At 41.1% G+C, this 15,433-nt stretch overlaps 1 protein-coding gene across 2 annotated transcripts in view; it reads left to right on the forward strand.

Moving 5' to 3' along the window:
- The first annotated feature begins 6,239 nt into the window (after nt 1-6,239).
- The window catches only part of PLGRKT (plasminogen receptor with a C-terminal lysine), a 52,836-nt gene continuing 43,642 nt past the window's right edge, over nt 6,240-15,433 (forward strand). Inside the window, exons 1-3 of one of the 2 annotated variants that reach the window (XM_080820647.1) lie at nt 6,240-6,351; nt 7,372-7,499; nt 9,189-9,275. In XM_080820647.1, the coding sequence (XP_080676773.1) occupies nt 9,195-9,275 (81 nt within the window). In that variant the 5' untranslated portion in view covers nt 6,240-6,351; nt 7,372-7,499; nt 9,189-9,194. Of the gene's footprint in view, nt 6,549-7,371; nt 7,500-9,188; nt 9,276-15,433 lie in introns of both variants that reach the window. The other variant, XM_080820648.1, reaches the window with a different exon arrangement.

Below are 15,433 nucleotides of genomic sequence, written 5' to 3' on the forward strand. Positions count from 1 at the left end.
AAAAGAATATAATGTAGGTATACAGTTTAAAAGGTCAGTGCTGAGAGCATCAAGGGGAGCCTAGAAGGCTGGTTTGGTGTTTGTTCATGCGCTCAGCCTGGGGGTGATTAGACACCTTCTCCACTGATGTGGTGGTCAACCAGGCCTAAGGGCAGGGATGGCCCTTCCTCAAAGCTAGAGCCTATTCAAGTACATGCTATTCTCCCAAGTCATTTAGTAGCAAAGAACAGAGTACCAACAGTTCACGTATTTTTTTTCCATGAGGCTAGCTAGGAGAGCAGCTTGACATACTCAAGATGGAAACTGCTGGTGAGAGTAAGAAGAAATAGGTATTCCTCAGAGTAGTGGAGGAGAAAGATGGCTTTGTCCAAAAATAAAATTAGTAACTCTGGTCAAATCTGCTCTTTTTCATCTGCCTTAACCTTTTTTTGGCACTTAAAGAGTAGCAGACTGAGGCTCCAACAGATTGAATAAACCATGCCTGTGTTTAGGGGTGCCTGGGAGGCACACTCATTTACACATATGACTCTTGGTTTTGGCTCAGGTTGTGATCTCAGGGTCTGGAGATGGAGCCCATGGTCGGGCTCTGTGCTCAGTATAGTCTGCTTAAGACTCTCTTCCCCTCAGTAGTTCATTTTTGCCTTTGTTTCCCTTACCTTTGGCGATATATCTAGGAAGAAGTTGCTGTGGCCGAGGTCGAAGAGGTTGCTGCCTGTATTACTCTCAAGGGTTTTGATGGATTCCTATCTCACATTTAGGGCTTTCATCCATTTTGAGCCTATTTTTGTGTGTGGTGTAAGGAAATGGTCCAGTTTCATTCTTCTCCATGTGGCTGTCCAATTTTCCCAACACAGTTTGCTAAAGAGAACTTTTTCCATTGGATATTCTGTCCTGCTTTGTCGAATATTAGTTGACCATAGAACTGAGGGTCCATTTTTGAGTTCTCTATTCTGTTCCATTGATCTAGGTGTCTGTTTTTGTGCCAGTACCATACTGTTTTGATGATTACAGCTTTGTAATAGAACTTGAAGTCCAGGATGGTGATACCACCAGTTTTGGTTTTCTTTTTCAACATTCCTTTGGCTATTCAGGGTCTTTTCTGATTCCATACAAATTTTAGGATTATTTGTTCCAGCTTTGTGAAAAAAGTTGATGGTATTTTGACAGGGATTGTGTTGAATATGTGGACTGCTCTAGGCAGCACAGACATTTTTACAATATTTGTTCTTCCAATCCATGAGCATGGAATGTTGTTTCATTTCTTTGTGTCTTCCTCAATTTCTTTCATGAGTTTTCTATAGTTTTCTGAGTACAGATCCTTTGCCACTGGTTACGTTTATTCCTATGCATCTTATGGTTTTGGGTGCAATCATAAATGGGACTGAATCCTTAATTTCTCTTTCTCTGTCTTGCTGTTGGTGTTTAAAAATGCAAATGATTTCTGTGCATTGATTTTATATCTTGACACTTTACTGAATTCCTGTATGAGTTCTAGCAGTTTGGGGGTAGAGTCTTTTGGGTTTTCCACATAAAGCATCATATCATCTGCAGAGAGTGAGAGTCTGACTTCTTTTTTGCCAATTCAGACGCCTTTTATTTTTTTTTGTCGTCTGATTGCTGAGGCTAGGACTTCTAATACTATGTTGAATGGTGGCAGTGGTGGTAGTGGACATACCTGCTGTGTTCCTGACCTTAGGGGAAAAATCTCTGCTTTTCCCCATTGAGAATGATATTCGCTGTGGGTTTTTCATAGATGGCTTTGATGATATTGAGGTATGCACCCTCTATCCCTATACTGTGAAGAGTTTTGATCAAGAAAGGATACTGTACTTTGTCATAATGCTTTTTCTGCATCTACTGAGAGAACCATATGGTTCTTATCCTATCTTTTATTAATGTAGTGTATCACATTGATTGATTCACAGATGTTGAACCAACCTTGCAGCCCAGGAATAAATTCCACTTTGTCCTGATGAATAATCCTTTTAATGTACTGTTGGATCCTCCTGGCTAATATTTTGGTTACACTTTTTGCATCCATGTTCATCAGGGATACTGGTCTGTAATTTTCCTTTTTGGTGGGGTCATTGTCTGGTTTTGGGATCAAGGTAATGTTGGCCTCTTAAAAAGAGTTTGGAAGTCTTCCTTCCATTTCTATTTTTTGAAACACTTTCAGAAGAATAAGTACTAATGCAAACCAACTTTTAATTTCTATTTATCCTGCAGCCATTAAAAAAAATGAAATCTTGTCATTTGAAACAATGTGGATGGAACTAGAGAGTATTATGCTAAGCGACAGAAGTCAATCAGAGAAAGACAATTATTATATGATCTCACCAATATGTGGAATTTAAGAAACAAGGCAGAGGATCATAGGGGAAGAGAGGAAAAAATGAAACAAGATGAAACTAGAGAGGGAGACAAACCATAAGTGACTCTTAATCTCAGGGAACAAACTGAGGGTTGCTGGAGTGGATGGGAGTGAGAGGGATGGTGTGGCTTGGTGATGGACACTGGGGAAGGTGTGTGTTGTGGTGAGTGCTATGTGTTGCATAAGACTGATGAATCACAGACCTGTACCCTTGAAACAAATAATACATTCTATGTTAATAATAATAAATTTTTTCAAAGAATCAACAGTGGACAGTAAATTAGTGGATTAAACTATAAGAAACAGGGGCCCCTGGATGGCTCAGTGGGTTAAGCCTTTGCCTTCGGCTCAGGTCATGATCTCAGGGTCCTGGGATCGAGCCCCACATTGGGCTCTCTGCTCAGCAGGGAGCCTGCTTCTCCCTCTCTCTCTGCCTGCTGCTCTGCCTGCTTGTAATCTCTCTCTCTCTGTGTCAAATAAATAAATAAAATCTTTAAAAAAAATTTAAACTATAAGGAAAGGCTATTGCATTATTTTAGTATTTCTCCACAAGAATTTTATTAATTCCAAAGATAAAAATAAATAAATAAATAAATCTTTAAACTGTGTTTAGATTCAAACAAACAAACAAAAAAATTCCAACTTCAACATTAAACCTATTCTGCAAACAGAAAATCTATTTAAAATGTTGATAACTGTGAAAACTCTCAACAAAGTGGGTTTAGAGGGAAATATGTTAACATAATAAAGGCCATATATTAAAAACTCATAGCTAACATTATACTCAATAGTGAAAAATAGAATTTTCCTCTAAGATCAGGAATAAGACTAGGACGTACACTCTTGCCACTTTTATTCACACAACACTCGAAGTTCTAGCCACAGCAATCAGACAAGAAAAAGAAACAAAAAGCTTCCAAATTGGTAAGAAAGAAGATAAACCGTCACTATTTGCAGATGACATGGTACTGTACATAGAAAACCCTAAAGTCTCCACAAAGAAAAAACCATGAGAACTAATAAATTCAGTAAAGTTGCAGGATACAAAGTTAACGTACAGTAATCAGTGCATTTTTTAACATCAATAAGTAGCAGAAAGAGAAATTAAGAAAACAATTCCATTTATAATTGTACCAAAAAGAATAAGACGACTAGTAATAAACTTAACCAAGGAGGTGAAAGACCTGCACTCTGACAACTATAAATCACTCATGAAAGAAACCTAACACAAGCAAATGGAAAGATGTTCCATGCTCATAAATTGGAAGAATTAATATTGTTAAAATGTCCATACTGGGCGCCTGGGTGGCTCAGTGGGTTAAAGCCTCTGCCTTCGGCTCAGGTCATGATCTCAGGGTCCTGGGATCGAGCCCCACATCGGGCTCTTTGCTCAGCGGGGAGCCTGCTTCCCTTCTTCTCTCTCTGCCTGCCTCTCTGCCTACTTGTGATCTCTGTCTGTCAAATAAATAAATAAAATCTTTAAAAAAAAAAATAAAAAAAAATAAAATAAAATGTCCATACTACCCAAAGCAGTCTATAATTTTAATACAATCTCTTTCAAAATACCCACTGACTTATTTAACTTAGCATAATAACATCTATGTCTACAGTGTTTTACAGAGAACTAGAACAAAACAATACTAAGATTTGTATGGAACTACAAAGAAAAGACCCTGAAAAGCCAAAGCAATCTGGTGAAAGAAGAACAAAGCTAGACATGTTATAATCCCAGATTTTAAGATACACTTCAAAACTGTAGTATAAGTAGTAACAGTATGAAACTGCACAAGAATAGACACACAGATCAATGGAACAGAATATAGAGCCCATAAATAAACCCTCATTTTTATGGGCAATTAATCTACAACAAAGGAGGCAAGAATATAGAGTGGGGAAATGAAAGTCTCTTCAATAAATGGTACTGCGAAACTGGACAGGAACATGCAAAACAATGAAGCTGAACCACTTTCTTACACCACACACAAAAATAAACTCAAAATGGATTATAGATCTAAATGTGAGACATGAAACCATAGAACTCCTAGAACAAAGCATAGACAGTGACTTCTTTGACATTGGCCTTAGTAACATTTTCCTACATACATCTCCTCGGGCAAGGGAAACAAAAGCAAACATAAACTATTGGGACTACACCAAAATAAAAAGCTTTTGCACAGCAAAATAAAAAGGCAACCTACCAAATGGGAGAAGATATTTGCAAATGATACATCTAATAAGGGCTTAATATCCAAAATATATAAAGAACTTATACAATTAACACCAAAAAATAAACAATCCAATTAAAAATGGGCAAATGACCTGAATAGACATTTTTCCAAAGCAGACATATAGATGGTCAAGAGACATGTGAAAAGACACTCAACATCACTAATCATCAAGGGAATGCAAATCAAAACCACAATGAGATATCACGTTACACATGTAAGAATGGCCAGAATCAAAAAGACAAGAAATAAGTATTTGCAAGAATGTGGAGGAAAAGGAAATCTCATGCACTGTTGGTGGGAACACAAACTGGTGCAGCCACTGTGGGAAACAATATGGAGTTTCCTAAAAAAATTAAAATTAGAGTTACCATATGATCCAGTAATTGCACTACTGGGTGTTCACCCAAAGAAAATGAGAAGACTAATTCAAAAAGATATACCTATCCCTGTTTATGGCAGCACTATTTATACTAATCAACATACAAAAGCAACCCAAGCATCCATCAGTAGATGAATGGATAAAGAAGAGGTGGTGTACACACACACACACACACACACACACACACACACTGAAATACTACTCATCCATAAAAAAAGAATTGAGATCTTCCCATTTGTAACCATGGATAGACATAGATGTTATTATGCTAAGTGAAATAAGTCAGACAGAGAAAGACAAATATATGATTTCACTTATACGTGGAATCTAAAAAACAAATGAATAAAAAAACAAAAGCAAAATCGGACCTATGAATACAGAGAAGAAACCGATGGTTGCCAGACTAGAAGGGGTAAGGGAGATGGGCAAAATGTGTGAAGGGGAGTGAGAGGTACAGGCTTCCAGTGCTGGAGTAAGTCACAAGTGTGAAAGGTACAGCAAGAGAACATGGTCATTGGTACTGTGGTCAGGTTATATGGTGGTGAACACAGAATAAGGTATAGACTTGTAAAATCACCATGTTGTACACTCGACACTAAAGTAACATTGTGTGTCAACTCTACTTCAATTTTTTTTTAATTTTTTTATTTTAATAAACATATAATGTATTTTTATCCCCAGGGGTACAGGTCTGTGAATCGCCAGGTTTACACATTTCACAGCACTCATCATAGCACATACCCTCCCCAATGTCCATTTCCCCACCACCCTCTCCTGTCCCCCCTCCCCCCAGCAACCCTCAGTCTGTTTCTTGAGATTGAGTCTTTTATGATTTGTCTCCCTCCCAACTCTACTTCAATTTTTAAAAAAATGTTTGCAACTGTGGATTTTATGTTTAAGGGACAACCTCTCATGAGACACATTCTCTTCTGGGAAACAGACACAACAGTGGTGGGTGACACCATTTCTGGAGAGTAACAGTGAGATGGCTCAGCTCGGCGCGGGAGCATGGATATCTCACATACTCGGGTAACTCAGGGACCTCACTGAGGCCGTTATATGAGATTTTCATTCTGCTTCCTCTTGGTCCCCTCGAAATCTGACAGCTGAGCCGCTGTTGGTTTGAATTTGCCTCTGCAGTCCCGGCGCCTGGCCGGAAAGCACACACCAGGCCTCAGTCGGGCGAGCGGCTCCTTTAAGGAAGCAAGTGCTGCCCTGATTGGCCGAGCTTCGGCGTCACTGTCGAGGCCGTCCAGTCCCGCCCGAGGCTCCGCCCGGCGAGTCCCTGTCCAGTAGCGATCAACGGGACCCCCGGGGCCTGCAGGCCTTTGCAGCGAGTACGGTCTCTCCGCACCTCCGCCGCCTGCTGCCCAGTGAGTGAGCGCCAGTCGGACAGCCCGCGTTCCGGGAGCTGGGGTGGGGGGGCCGGGCCTCCGGACCGCCGGGCAGCGCTGGCCCACTCCTTGGGAGCACCTCCAGTTGGCTCCCCTCCTGCCCCCAGGGCTGACCTATATCTCCAGCCTCGCTTCTGAAGAGCCGGTTCTCCTCGCAAGGACTCCTGGCCCCTCCTGTATGGATGTAACGCGGTTGGGGGAAAGTAGGCAGGGCATTATTAACGGAAATAATCTCAGAACTGCAGGAAATACCCGAGTTACAACAATGGGTCTACACTAGGGAAAACCTCCCGGAAGCTGTGGGTTGGTTCTGAGCTGGAATACTTAGGGGAAGTGGCCCAGTTTGAATGGAACGTAAAAAAGACCAGAAACCGAATGAAATTATGCCACAGTCATAAATGTGTGTAATGTGTTATTTGATCAGGAAATGAATCAGCACAAACGTGGATGATAAGAGGTCATGGTCGTGAACTTATCTCTCTCTGTCTCTCTCTTTTTCAATAAGTAAAATCAAATCCTAGTTCCTAGGGTGACTGGAGGAAGGCTGCCTGGAGCTTGCTGCCCCTGCACTCCTCAGAAACACCCCTTCCCATTGTAAACTACGGCACAGCTGAAAGGGGCAGGAGCATTAAAGAGCCCTTTCTAAGGTCTCAGGAGTAATCAAAGGAAAAATGAAAGCAGAAGAAACCAAATCATCACTCTAAGCCCTCTGAGACACACTGGTATCTTAGTTCTAAGTAGTGAAACATTTGTCACCAGTGATAAAGTGCTGGAATTTTTGAAGGACTTAACCTTATTCAATTGAGTGAATTCAAAATTATCCCTATTACAAGATCACTCTTGCTTGATTTCAGAGAGAGAAAGCTGAGAGTATTCTGGGCATCCTCAGGAACCTCCTAGACTTTGGAAAATGGCTTTGTTAGGATGGGGAAGGAGAGGGAAGTTGACAATACTGAACCCCAGGGCATAGTTCACAAGGTGTTGTACACTCACTTTCAGGTGTGGTTTCTGTTGAGGAAAACAGGGCAGTCCTTCACCCTACTTGGATTCTACCTTTAACCCTTGGGAGTGTTCTCTAACACATCCAAAATACCATCCAGACCCAAGAAACGAAGGTCCAAAACCAGGTAAGTCTACACCCTAACCTTCCAGATAGTTTTTCTTCCCTAGAGGGCTGACATGAGGACTCCCTCTCCACTTCAGGAGAGGTCCCACCCACTTATAAACAAGAGCCCTATAAGAGACATAGTTCTGTGATATATGGTGTTTATGTGTAGGAGTAGGATTAGAGGACAGTTGTTTCCTTTATAATGTTTATAACATATGGAAAAATTCAATCATCCACTCCTATGTACAGAAAAAAAAAAAAAAAAAAGGGAATGGAAAGTGACCTGAGCTAGGTTTCTCTTGTACCAGTCATGCTCTATGCAAACATTTATGGGAAAAAGACGTTATGGGGACTGCCCAGATGGAAAACATTGCTCCTTCCTTCAAGCAAGTTCTGGTCTGCTGTTGGAGACAGCTGACTTTTGGGGGGGGGGGTGTCAAAGTCTGCAGAAAGGAAAGAACTTCTGTAAGGTCTCCCTATCCTCCTGGGGTGGCCTCTAACTCTCTGGACAGAGAGGATGGAGTGGGGCAGTGGCAGAGGGCTCTGACCTAAGGTTCACAACCCTTCTGAGTAGCCTACCAAAGAAAACCAGCAATGTTACTAAAAATAGAGCAGTTATAACATCCCTGAGTTTTGCAGCCTTCTGAAAGTAAAATTAACAACTAACTGAAGGCCTTCTGTAACTATCCAATTGGATTAAGAACAAAAAATTGAAATTTGGGCCCCCTAGAAGTGATGGCCCACTTAAGAACTTTTTTTTTTTTTTTAAGATTTCATTTATTTATTTAACAGACAGAGATCACAAGTAGGCAGAGAGGCAGGCAGAGAGAGAAGAGGAAGCAGGTGCCCCGCTGAGCAGAGAGCCCGATGCGGGGCTCGATCCCAGGACCCTGAGATCATGACCTGAGCCAAAGGAAGAGGCTTAACCCACTGAGCCACCCAGGCGCCCCAAGAACTTCTTAAGTAAGATAAATAAGACAGGCAATGCCATGTATTCGTTTAAAAATTGCTTTTCTCAGGACATTTAAGTATCATTTTGTTCTTCCCCTCTTGAGAACTTCGGTAGTAGCCTGAAGAGAACAAAGGTGAAGCCAAAAGAGAAGACTAAGGAATATTAGCAGTGCGTGACAGAATAAGGGGTACTGTAGGAGAGAGGCAGGGATTACAGCAAGAGTACTGACATAGTGACCTGGAGACACCTAAAACTTCCTAAAAACACAAATGCAAGGAGCACAGAGAAATCTGTCCTCAAGGAGTACAATGCATCTTCTGAATCACCCCTTCTCAGAAGCAAAGTTTCTGTCATCCAGCTGTACAGGATGTCAGAGAAGGGATGGTGTCCACCCTGTCGCTCACAGAAAAGAGTGGTCTCTTTGTTAGTTTGTAAGCATTCAGTTCTTCCAGATTTACAGTGGGAAGAAAAATCAGAAACATGGAGCTGTATGCCTATAGCGCAGGAGAAGATTTTGGAAGTCGTCTAAGTTTAGTCCCCTGGTCTTGGGTGAGCAAATGTTGGGCAGGCTGGTTATGTTTGCCCAAGATCAGACAGCTAGATAGAAGCAAGAACTATAATCTACACCGTGTTCCCGGGAAATTTGTCTTTTTTTTTCTTTTTACATTGTTACAAGCTTATGGTAGCCCAAAGCAAAGCATATGAGGATATACGTAGATATACTGTTCTAAGCCTCTTTGCTTTTTCACATTTTAGGTCAAGATGGGATTTATATTTTCAAAATCCATGAGTGAAAACATGAAAAACCAACAGGAGTTTATGCTTATGAATGCTCGACTCCAGGTACATTTTCAAATAATTAAGCTTCCATGTTGTTACAGTGGTTAAAGTTTCTGCAACATGTACTCCAGAAGTACTTTCTTTGACCCCAAAAGGTAAAATATTCTTGGGGCTCTATCCTCAGGATCAAGATGAAATGCACTATTAATTATCTGGTGAATGGGTGTGTTTAGATCTCCAATCCAGATACTTATTTAAAATTTCCATCCTAAAGTAAGACATACCTGCTTAGAGTGTAGGGTAGGTAGAATGAGGCCACTCCCTCACCACATATCTGCATCCTAATCCTCTGTGAATACCTTGCCTTACATAGCAAAAGGGACTTTGCAATGTGATTAAGTTAAGGAGTTTGTGATAGGAAGATCCTGGGTTATCCTAGATTATCTGGATGGGCTCAAGGTAATCACAAAGGTCCTTATGAAGGATACAGGGAGGCGGGAGGGTCAAAGTCAGAGTGAAAGAAAGGTTTGAAGATGTATATACTATTGGCTTTGAAGATCTAATGAAGGGCAAATGAATTCAGGTAGCCTCTAGAAGCTGGAAAAGGAAAGGATATGGATTCTCTCCTAGAGCTGAGAGAGGGAATACAGCCTCACCAGCCACCCACTTTGGATTTCTGACTGCAGAACTATAACATAATAAATTTATGTTGTTTTAAGCCACTAACGTTGATAATTTGTTACAGCGACAATAGGAAATTAATATACAGGGTAAAAACTTGACACTGGGTTTATACATAGGCTAGATAGAAAAGATCAAAGCAAAGTGGAAGATTGTCTGTCTAATATCAGTTGTCAAAAAGGATTTTAAATTGTTGGATGCCATAGCCAAGTGTTAAAAGTTTGACTAAAATTGTTGTCCTAAGATTTCAAATGAAGATCTCTTGACCTTTGGGGTTCATTATGGCCCTGGGAGTAAAAGATCCTACTGTGAGGCAATATGACAAACGATTAAAAGTAAGAACTAAAGCCAGACTAACTAGGTTTGAATCCATCTCTACCCCTCACTGACAGTATGAGGTGGGCCTCAGTCTACTAGTCTGTCAACTGGAGATGACAGTATCCCCTTCAGAGGGTTGTTTTGAAGAGTGATAACAGTAGTGTACAGAGAGTATACAGAACAATGTATACAATGTATAGAGTACAGAACAATGCCTCAAGTCTTTAGGACAGTGTCTCTCACTTTAAAAGTATTAGTTGTTGCTACTGTTATTATTGCTATGAAGAGTGTCTTCTGCAGGATAATGATTTCTTTTGAGAGAATGGAACAATTTAAAGATTGGGAACTGAATTGTTGTAACAGAGCAGAATGACATAGGGGAGGACCAAACATTAAGCATACACACCAGCCAAGAATGTCATTTAGCCAGAGAACCCTTATCCAAGACCTTTGGAAACTACAGTCTTTTACATCAGTGAAGTCAAAATACGTGAAGGTCTGGGATTGTATTCCACCTGCAAGCTCGTTAATTAGCCTGTTACTATTTCATGGACGCTGGCAGAATACATGAGATACTTCCGTCAGAGACAAAGGACTTCATTACTCATAGCACAGTGAGCAACATGATCATGAGGTTGGTATATCCCTATGCCCCTCAAGTCTCACAGAGGTGATTAAGATGGACTTAAATGGGTGCTGTGCACTCAGTGGGTGTATGGCACATTTGAGGAACACTGGGCTTGGGAAATCTGCTTTTATAGTGGTTAGTGAGCCGGAAGAGTTGGGGGAGGACTTGACCTTATCCCTGAAGGTCATTCACTGTAAACACAACCCAGACAAATGGCCTGTAAAGAACAGTCTGGGCCTTGCATTCTTGGCCTCCTCAGCAAGAATGTGTGGGGACATTCAGGGACAGTTACCCCTCCCAACAACCTGCCCCTCAGCCCAGCTGACCAGAGCTTTGATAACAGCCTTGATTTCGGCCCACTGATCACAGTGACCACTATAGTTAGTGCTGAGTTCAAACCAGCAGGAGCACTATCGGCACCGTCAGTTTTCAGCTTAGCTAAACCAAAGGTAAACCAGGTCCATGTATTTGGGAGAATCTCTGTGGATCCAAGGGCCCTATTAAGCCAGTAGCTCTACTTCATGTGGCAGAGTAGGAGATGAAGATTTTCCCAAAGGGGCAGCTACTACTCCTTCATGCAAAACTGAGGTGACAGTAGGGCCAGGCCAGTCATACCCTCAAATATGTTTTTATTTGACCAGCAAACAGGCCCTTTCCTTGTAATTGTCATGTCCTAGTTGACCCCCACGATGGGCTTGAGGCTGGAGAGCCACAAGCCTCCCTGGGTCAGATATTCATTTTTAACAAGAGCTCAGTTGTAGCCAATAGCTTCCTCCCCTCTTTGAAAGGAGTATGCTGTGGGTTGAACTGTGTGTCCTTCCCACTATTCTTAAGTTAAAGTCCTAACCTCTATCTCAGAATGATACATTTGGAGAGAGAGTCTTTACAGAGTCAGTCAAGTTAAAATGAAGCCATTAGGATGGGCCCTAATCCAATATATGACTGCTGTCCTCAGAAAATGGGGAAATTTGGACACAGAGGCATGCCTACAGAGAGAATGCTGTGGGGCTATGAGGCAAGGAGAGAGGTGTGCAACAGATCCTGACACAGCCCGGGAAAGGAACCAACCCTGCTGACACCTTAATTCTGGACTTCTAGCCTCTGGAACAGAGACAATAAATTTCTGTTGTTAAGCCACCTAATTTGTGGTGTGCTTTGTTATAGCAGTCCCAGAAACTAGTAGGTGTTTGGTGCCTGTGTTTGCAGGTGGTGATAGGCTGTGATTTTCTCTTTTTCTCCTTGGGACTCTATACTGTTTCTAATAGACCACCTAGAAGGGGTCAGGGAATCCCTGAATGAGAGAATGTCTTCTTATTACTATGAATATTTACAATATAAGCAGGTAACACTTCAATTTCATTATACATTTATATGCAGGGGACATAACTGCAGTATCCTGAATCAGCTCAAAGGTCACTTTCATTCCCTTTCTTACTGCAAATGTTGCTCAAACTCTTATCAGTTGAATTCCAATGCTTTTTTTCCCCCCTATGGGAACACAGACCAAAGAATTTATCACAGGGGTTAAACAGTTGTCGTAGCTGAGGTTATCTCCGTAGTTAAGGAGACTATACTGTCTCACAGCTGCAGACCACTGGGGAGTGCAAAGGGACAAGGACAGCCTTTTGCCCTTTGGCTCCTCATTCCAGAATTGATGCTGCTTCCTCCCCGGCACACCCTGATTGCTGTTCAGGGCCCTCATTCTTTTAGCCTCTACTGGTGTCATTGCTCTGCCTTGCACCCTCAGCTCTTAAAGCCATCCTGGTGCTGAGTTCACCCTCCCCACATGGGACCAAGTGTACTTGGGCACCTGTACCCAACAGAGCCATAAACATTTGAATTCCTCCTCTCTCCTCTCTGAAGTTCTTCAGCACACCCAACCTTCCTCCCTAAAGCCACTGAAGTTGGGAGGAGAGAGTAGCTGAGTGCCAGTAAGCAAGGCTTTGTATTTCTTCTCCATTTCAAAGGGCCTCCTCCCTTCAGCTACAGCCACATTGCCCGCCTTTTGGCAGGGCTGTGGGACTTGCTACGCCATCTTCTTGGCAACATTCTTTCCCTCACCCACTCCGCAGGACAACATGCCATAATCACAGCGCCCCCGGGGCAGCTTATTTGAATTCTACCTTTTGGTGTTCAGCGCCATTTAACCCACTGGACAGTAAGAGACACTTCCTGTACCTTCCCGTTCTTACCACCACCTGGGTGAGACTATTTCCTACCAGATCTCAGAGAGTCTTTTCGTATCTAATAACCCAGCCAATGAGGGCCCTTTCAGAACGTCCTTTGGCTTTCAGAATGCCATGTCTCTGTCAGGGTCTCTTCCTTGTCACTCAAACTGGCAGGCTCTGTGATTTTACCCAACTGGCAGGTTAACAATTTAGTCCGTTGCTGCTTCACAGATGCTGGCGGAAGACTTGATACTACGCTGCAAGCAGCCTGAATGTATGTTCATTATCTACTCCTTTAGCCATGAGTGATCATCTAGGTTGCTTAGGTGAAACATGTTACTTCATCTCTCAGGTTCCTTACTGCAAACACAACCCTAAGAAATGGCCCATGTAAGCATCAGTCAGAGCCTGTATCCTTGGCTCACCTAGTAAAAAGTACTGGTTGCTCCTGGCCCATGCAGACTGATTCTCCCAACATGTGTTTGGCTAAGAACATTAGTTTTTCCTTGTTGATCAGGATAAACCTTATTATTTATCTTCTAATTTTAACGAAAGATGACAAAGAGGATATAGATGAACATGGCTGAAGCAGTTTTCCAACCCTAAGACTACTTAAGTTCTGATCCTAACTAGAACAGCCTAGAAACAAAATCTGTGGAAATTTTGGAAAATCAGGTGGTCCTCAAATGTTCCGCATTTAAAAGAATTAAACTTCTAACATCATTCCTAGAGCTTAGAGCTGTTCTTTTATTGAAAAAAAAAAAGTTGCTATGGTGAGTGCTATGAAGTATGTAAACCTGGCGATTCACAGACCTGTACCCCTGGGGATAAAAATACATTATATGTTTATAAAAAAATAAAAAAAATTAATTAAAAAAAAGTATCACAAAACATTTGATACATACTGGAGAATATATTTATAAGTTTTGAGGCATAATAAAATGAGCACCAATGATCACAATACCCCTGAAGCTACTGATAGGTATGTTCCATCCTACATGTTGAATGAACCCAGACAGCTAAAGCTGACCTGGAATTGATCTCATATCCCAGAGCCCCTGGACTGAGAAGGACTCAGCAAATATAAGGAATGAGCCATTGGAATAGAAGATTACATGTCTTTGCGACTTCTTTAAAAGATTTTTTAAAATCCCAGTTGAAACACCGTATATACTAATGCCTTTAGCTCATGATAGTATGTCTTTTGGCTCCTTTCCAAAATAGGGCATCTCAATAAAAGGGGTAAATAGAAGAAATAAAGCAAAACTTATAGTAAAGAAAAGCCTAATGACTAGAATCCTTTCCCCAATGGCTTTTTCTTAGTTCTACTTTTTATTCTTATTTTTTTGGTAAAAAAAGAAATCATAACTCAATAATCCCATATTATTGGGTTCTTTTTTTCATTCAGGGAAAAGGACCAGAATTAGATATTCAGCTACGTCTCATACCAGTGTCCAGGTTCCTAGCTAGCTGTACATTCTATTCACCTGGGGGCCTTGGGATTTTAGTACCATTCAGACCAGTTAGATCTCTTCATGGCCAGGCACGTTGTTATTGTTCTAAGCTCTCCAGGAGACAGTGATGCACAACCTAGCTTGAGACCTCTGCCTTTTCTTTTTCTGTGATGCTACATAATTATAATTAATAATTGGCAGGGATTTAATAAATGCATATTGAAGATGGAACCAAATAAATTTTCAATTTAAGGAAGTTAGTCATGAAATTAAATCAGTCACTGGAGTCTGATTAATAAAAATTCATAAATAGCTTCAAATCAGAAAGTTTTTTTATGAACAACTTTGGTTCAAGTTGAGTTGGAAGGGATTCACACTACTAGTTATAATGTTTTCAAATCATTAGCAAACTTCAGTTTCCCACTGCTTTGTTTCACCTCTGTTACTGAGGATTGTAGACGGATGGCTATACTCAGTAAACTAAGTATCACTCAGAAAAAAATGAATACTTCCTTAAAATGCCATTAGATGGCATACCTACACTAATTTTATATCACCTGAGTGGCCAGTAAAGCATTTTGATGTTAAACAATAGGATGGCAATTGGAAGTGGAAAGCAGAAAGAATGAGGGAAGATTCCATAGGTCCATGCTGTGCTCTACTGCTGTGTAGGCAATGCAGATATGGTCCATGTAAAGATGAGTCAGGTAGCTTTTTCACTGTTTACTGTGTATAGGCAACAAAATAAAGATTTAAAAAATACATGAAAGCCATCCTTTGACCTGTATGTCTATTGTTAGAGTTTGGTGTTAAGGAAATGACAGTTACAAACCAGAAAAATATAGTTATTTAATACACACAAAATAATGTGCTATATGCTAAGCAGGACTCGGAAATGTATAAGGTACAGGCTCTGTATTCAAGGAACTTGTCATTTAGTTTAGTGGGGAGAGGTTGCATTATGCTGCAATA

The sequence above is a fragment of the Martes martes genome, assembly GCF_963455335.1.
Source record: "Martes martes genome assembly, chromosome: 12".
In the NCBI taxonomy this organism is placed as follows: domain Eukaryota; kingdom Metazoa; phylum Chordata; class Mammalia; order Carnivora; family Mustelidae; genus Martes; species Martes martes.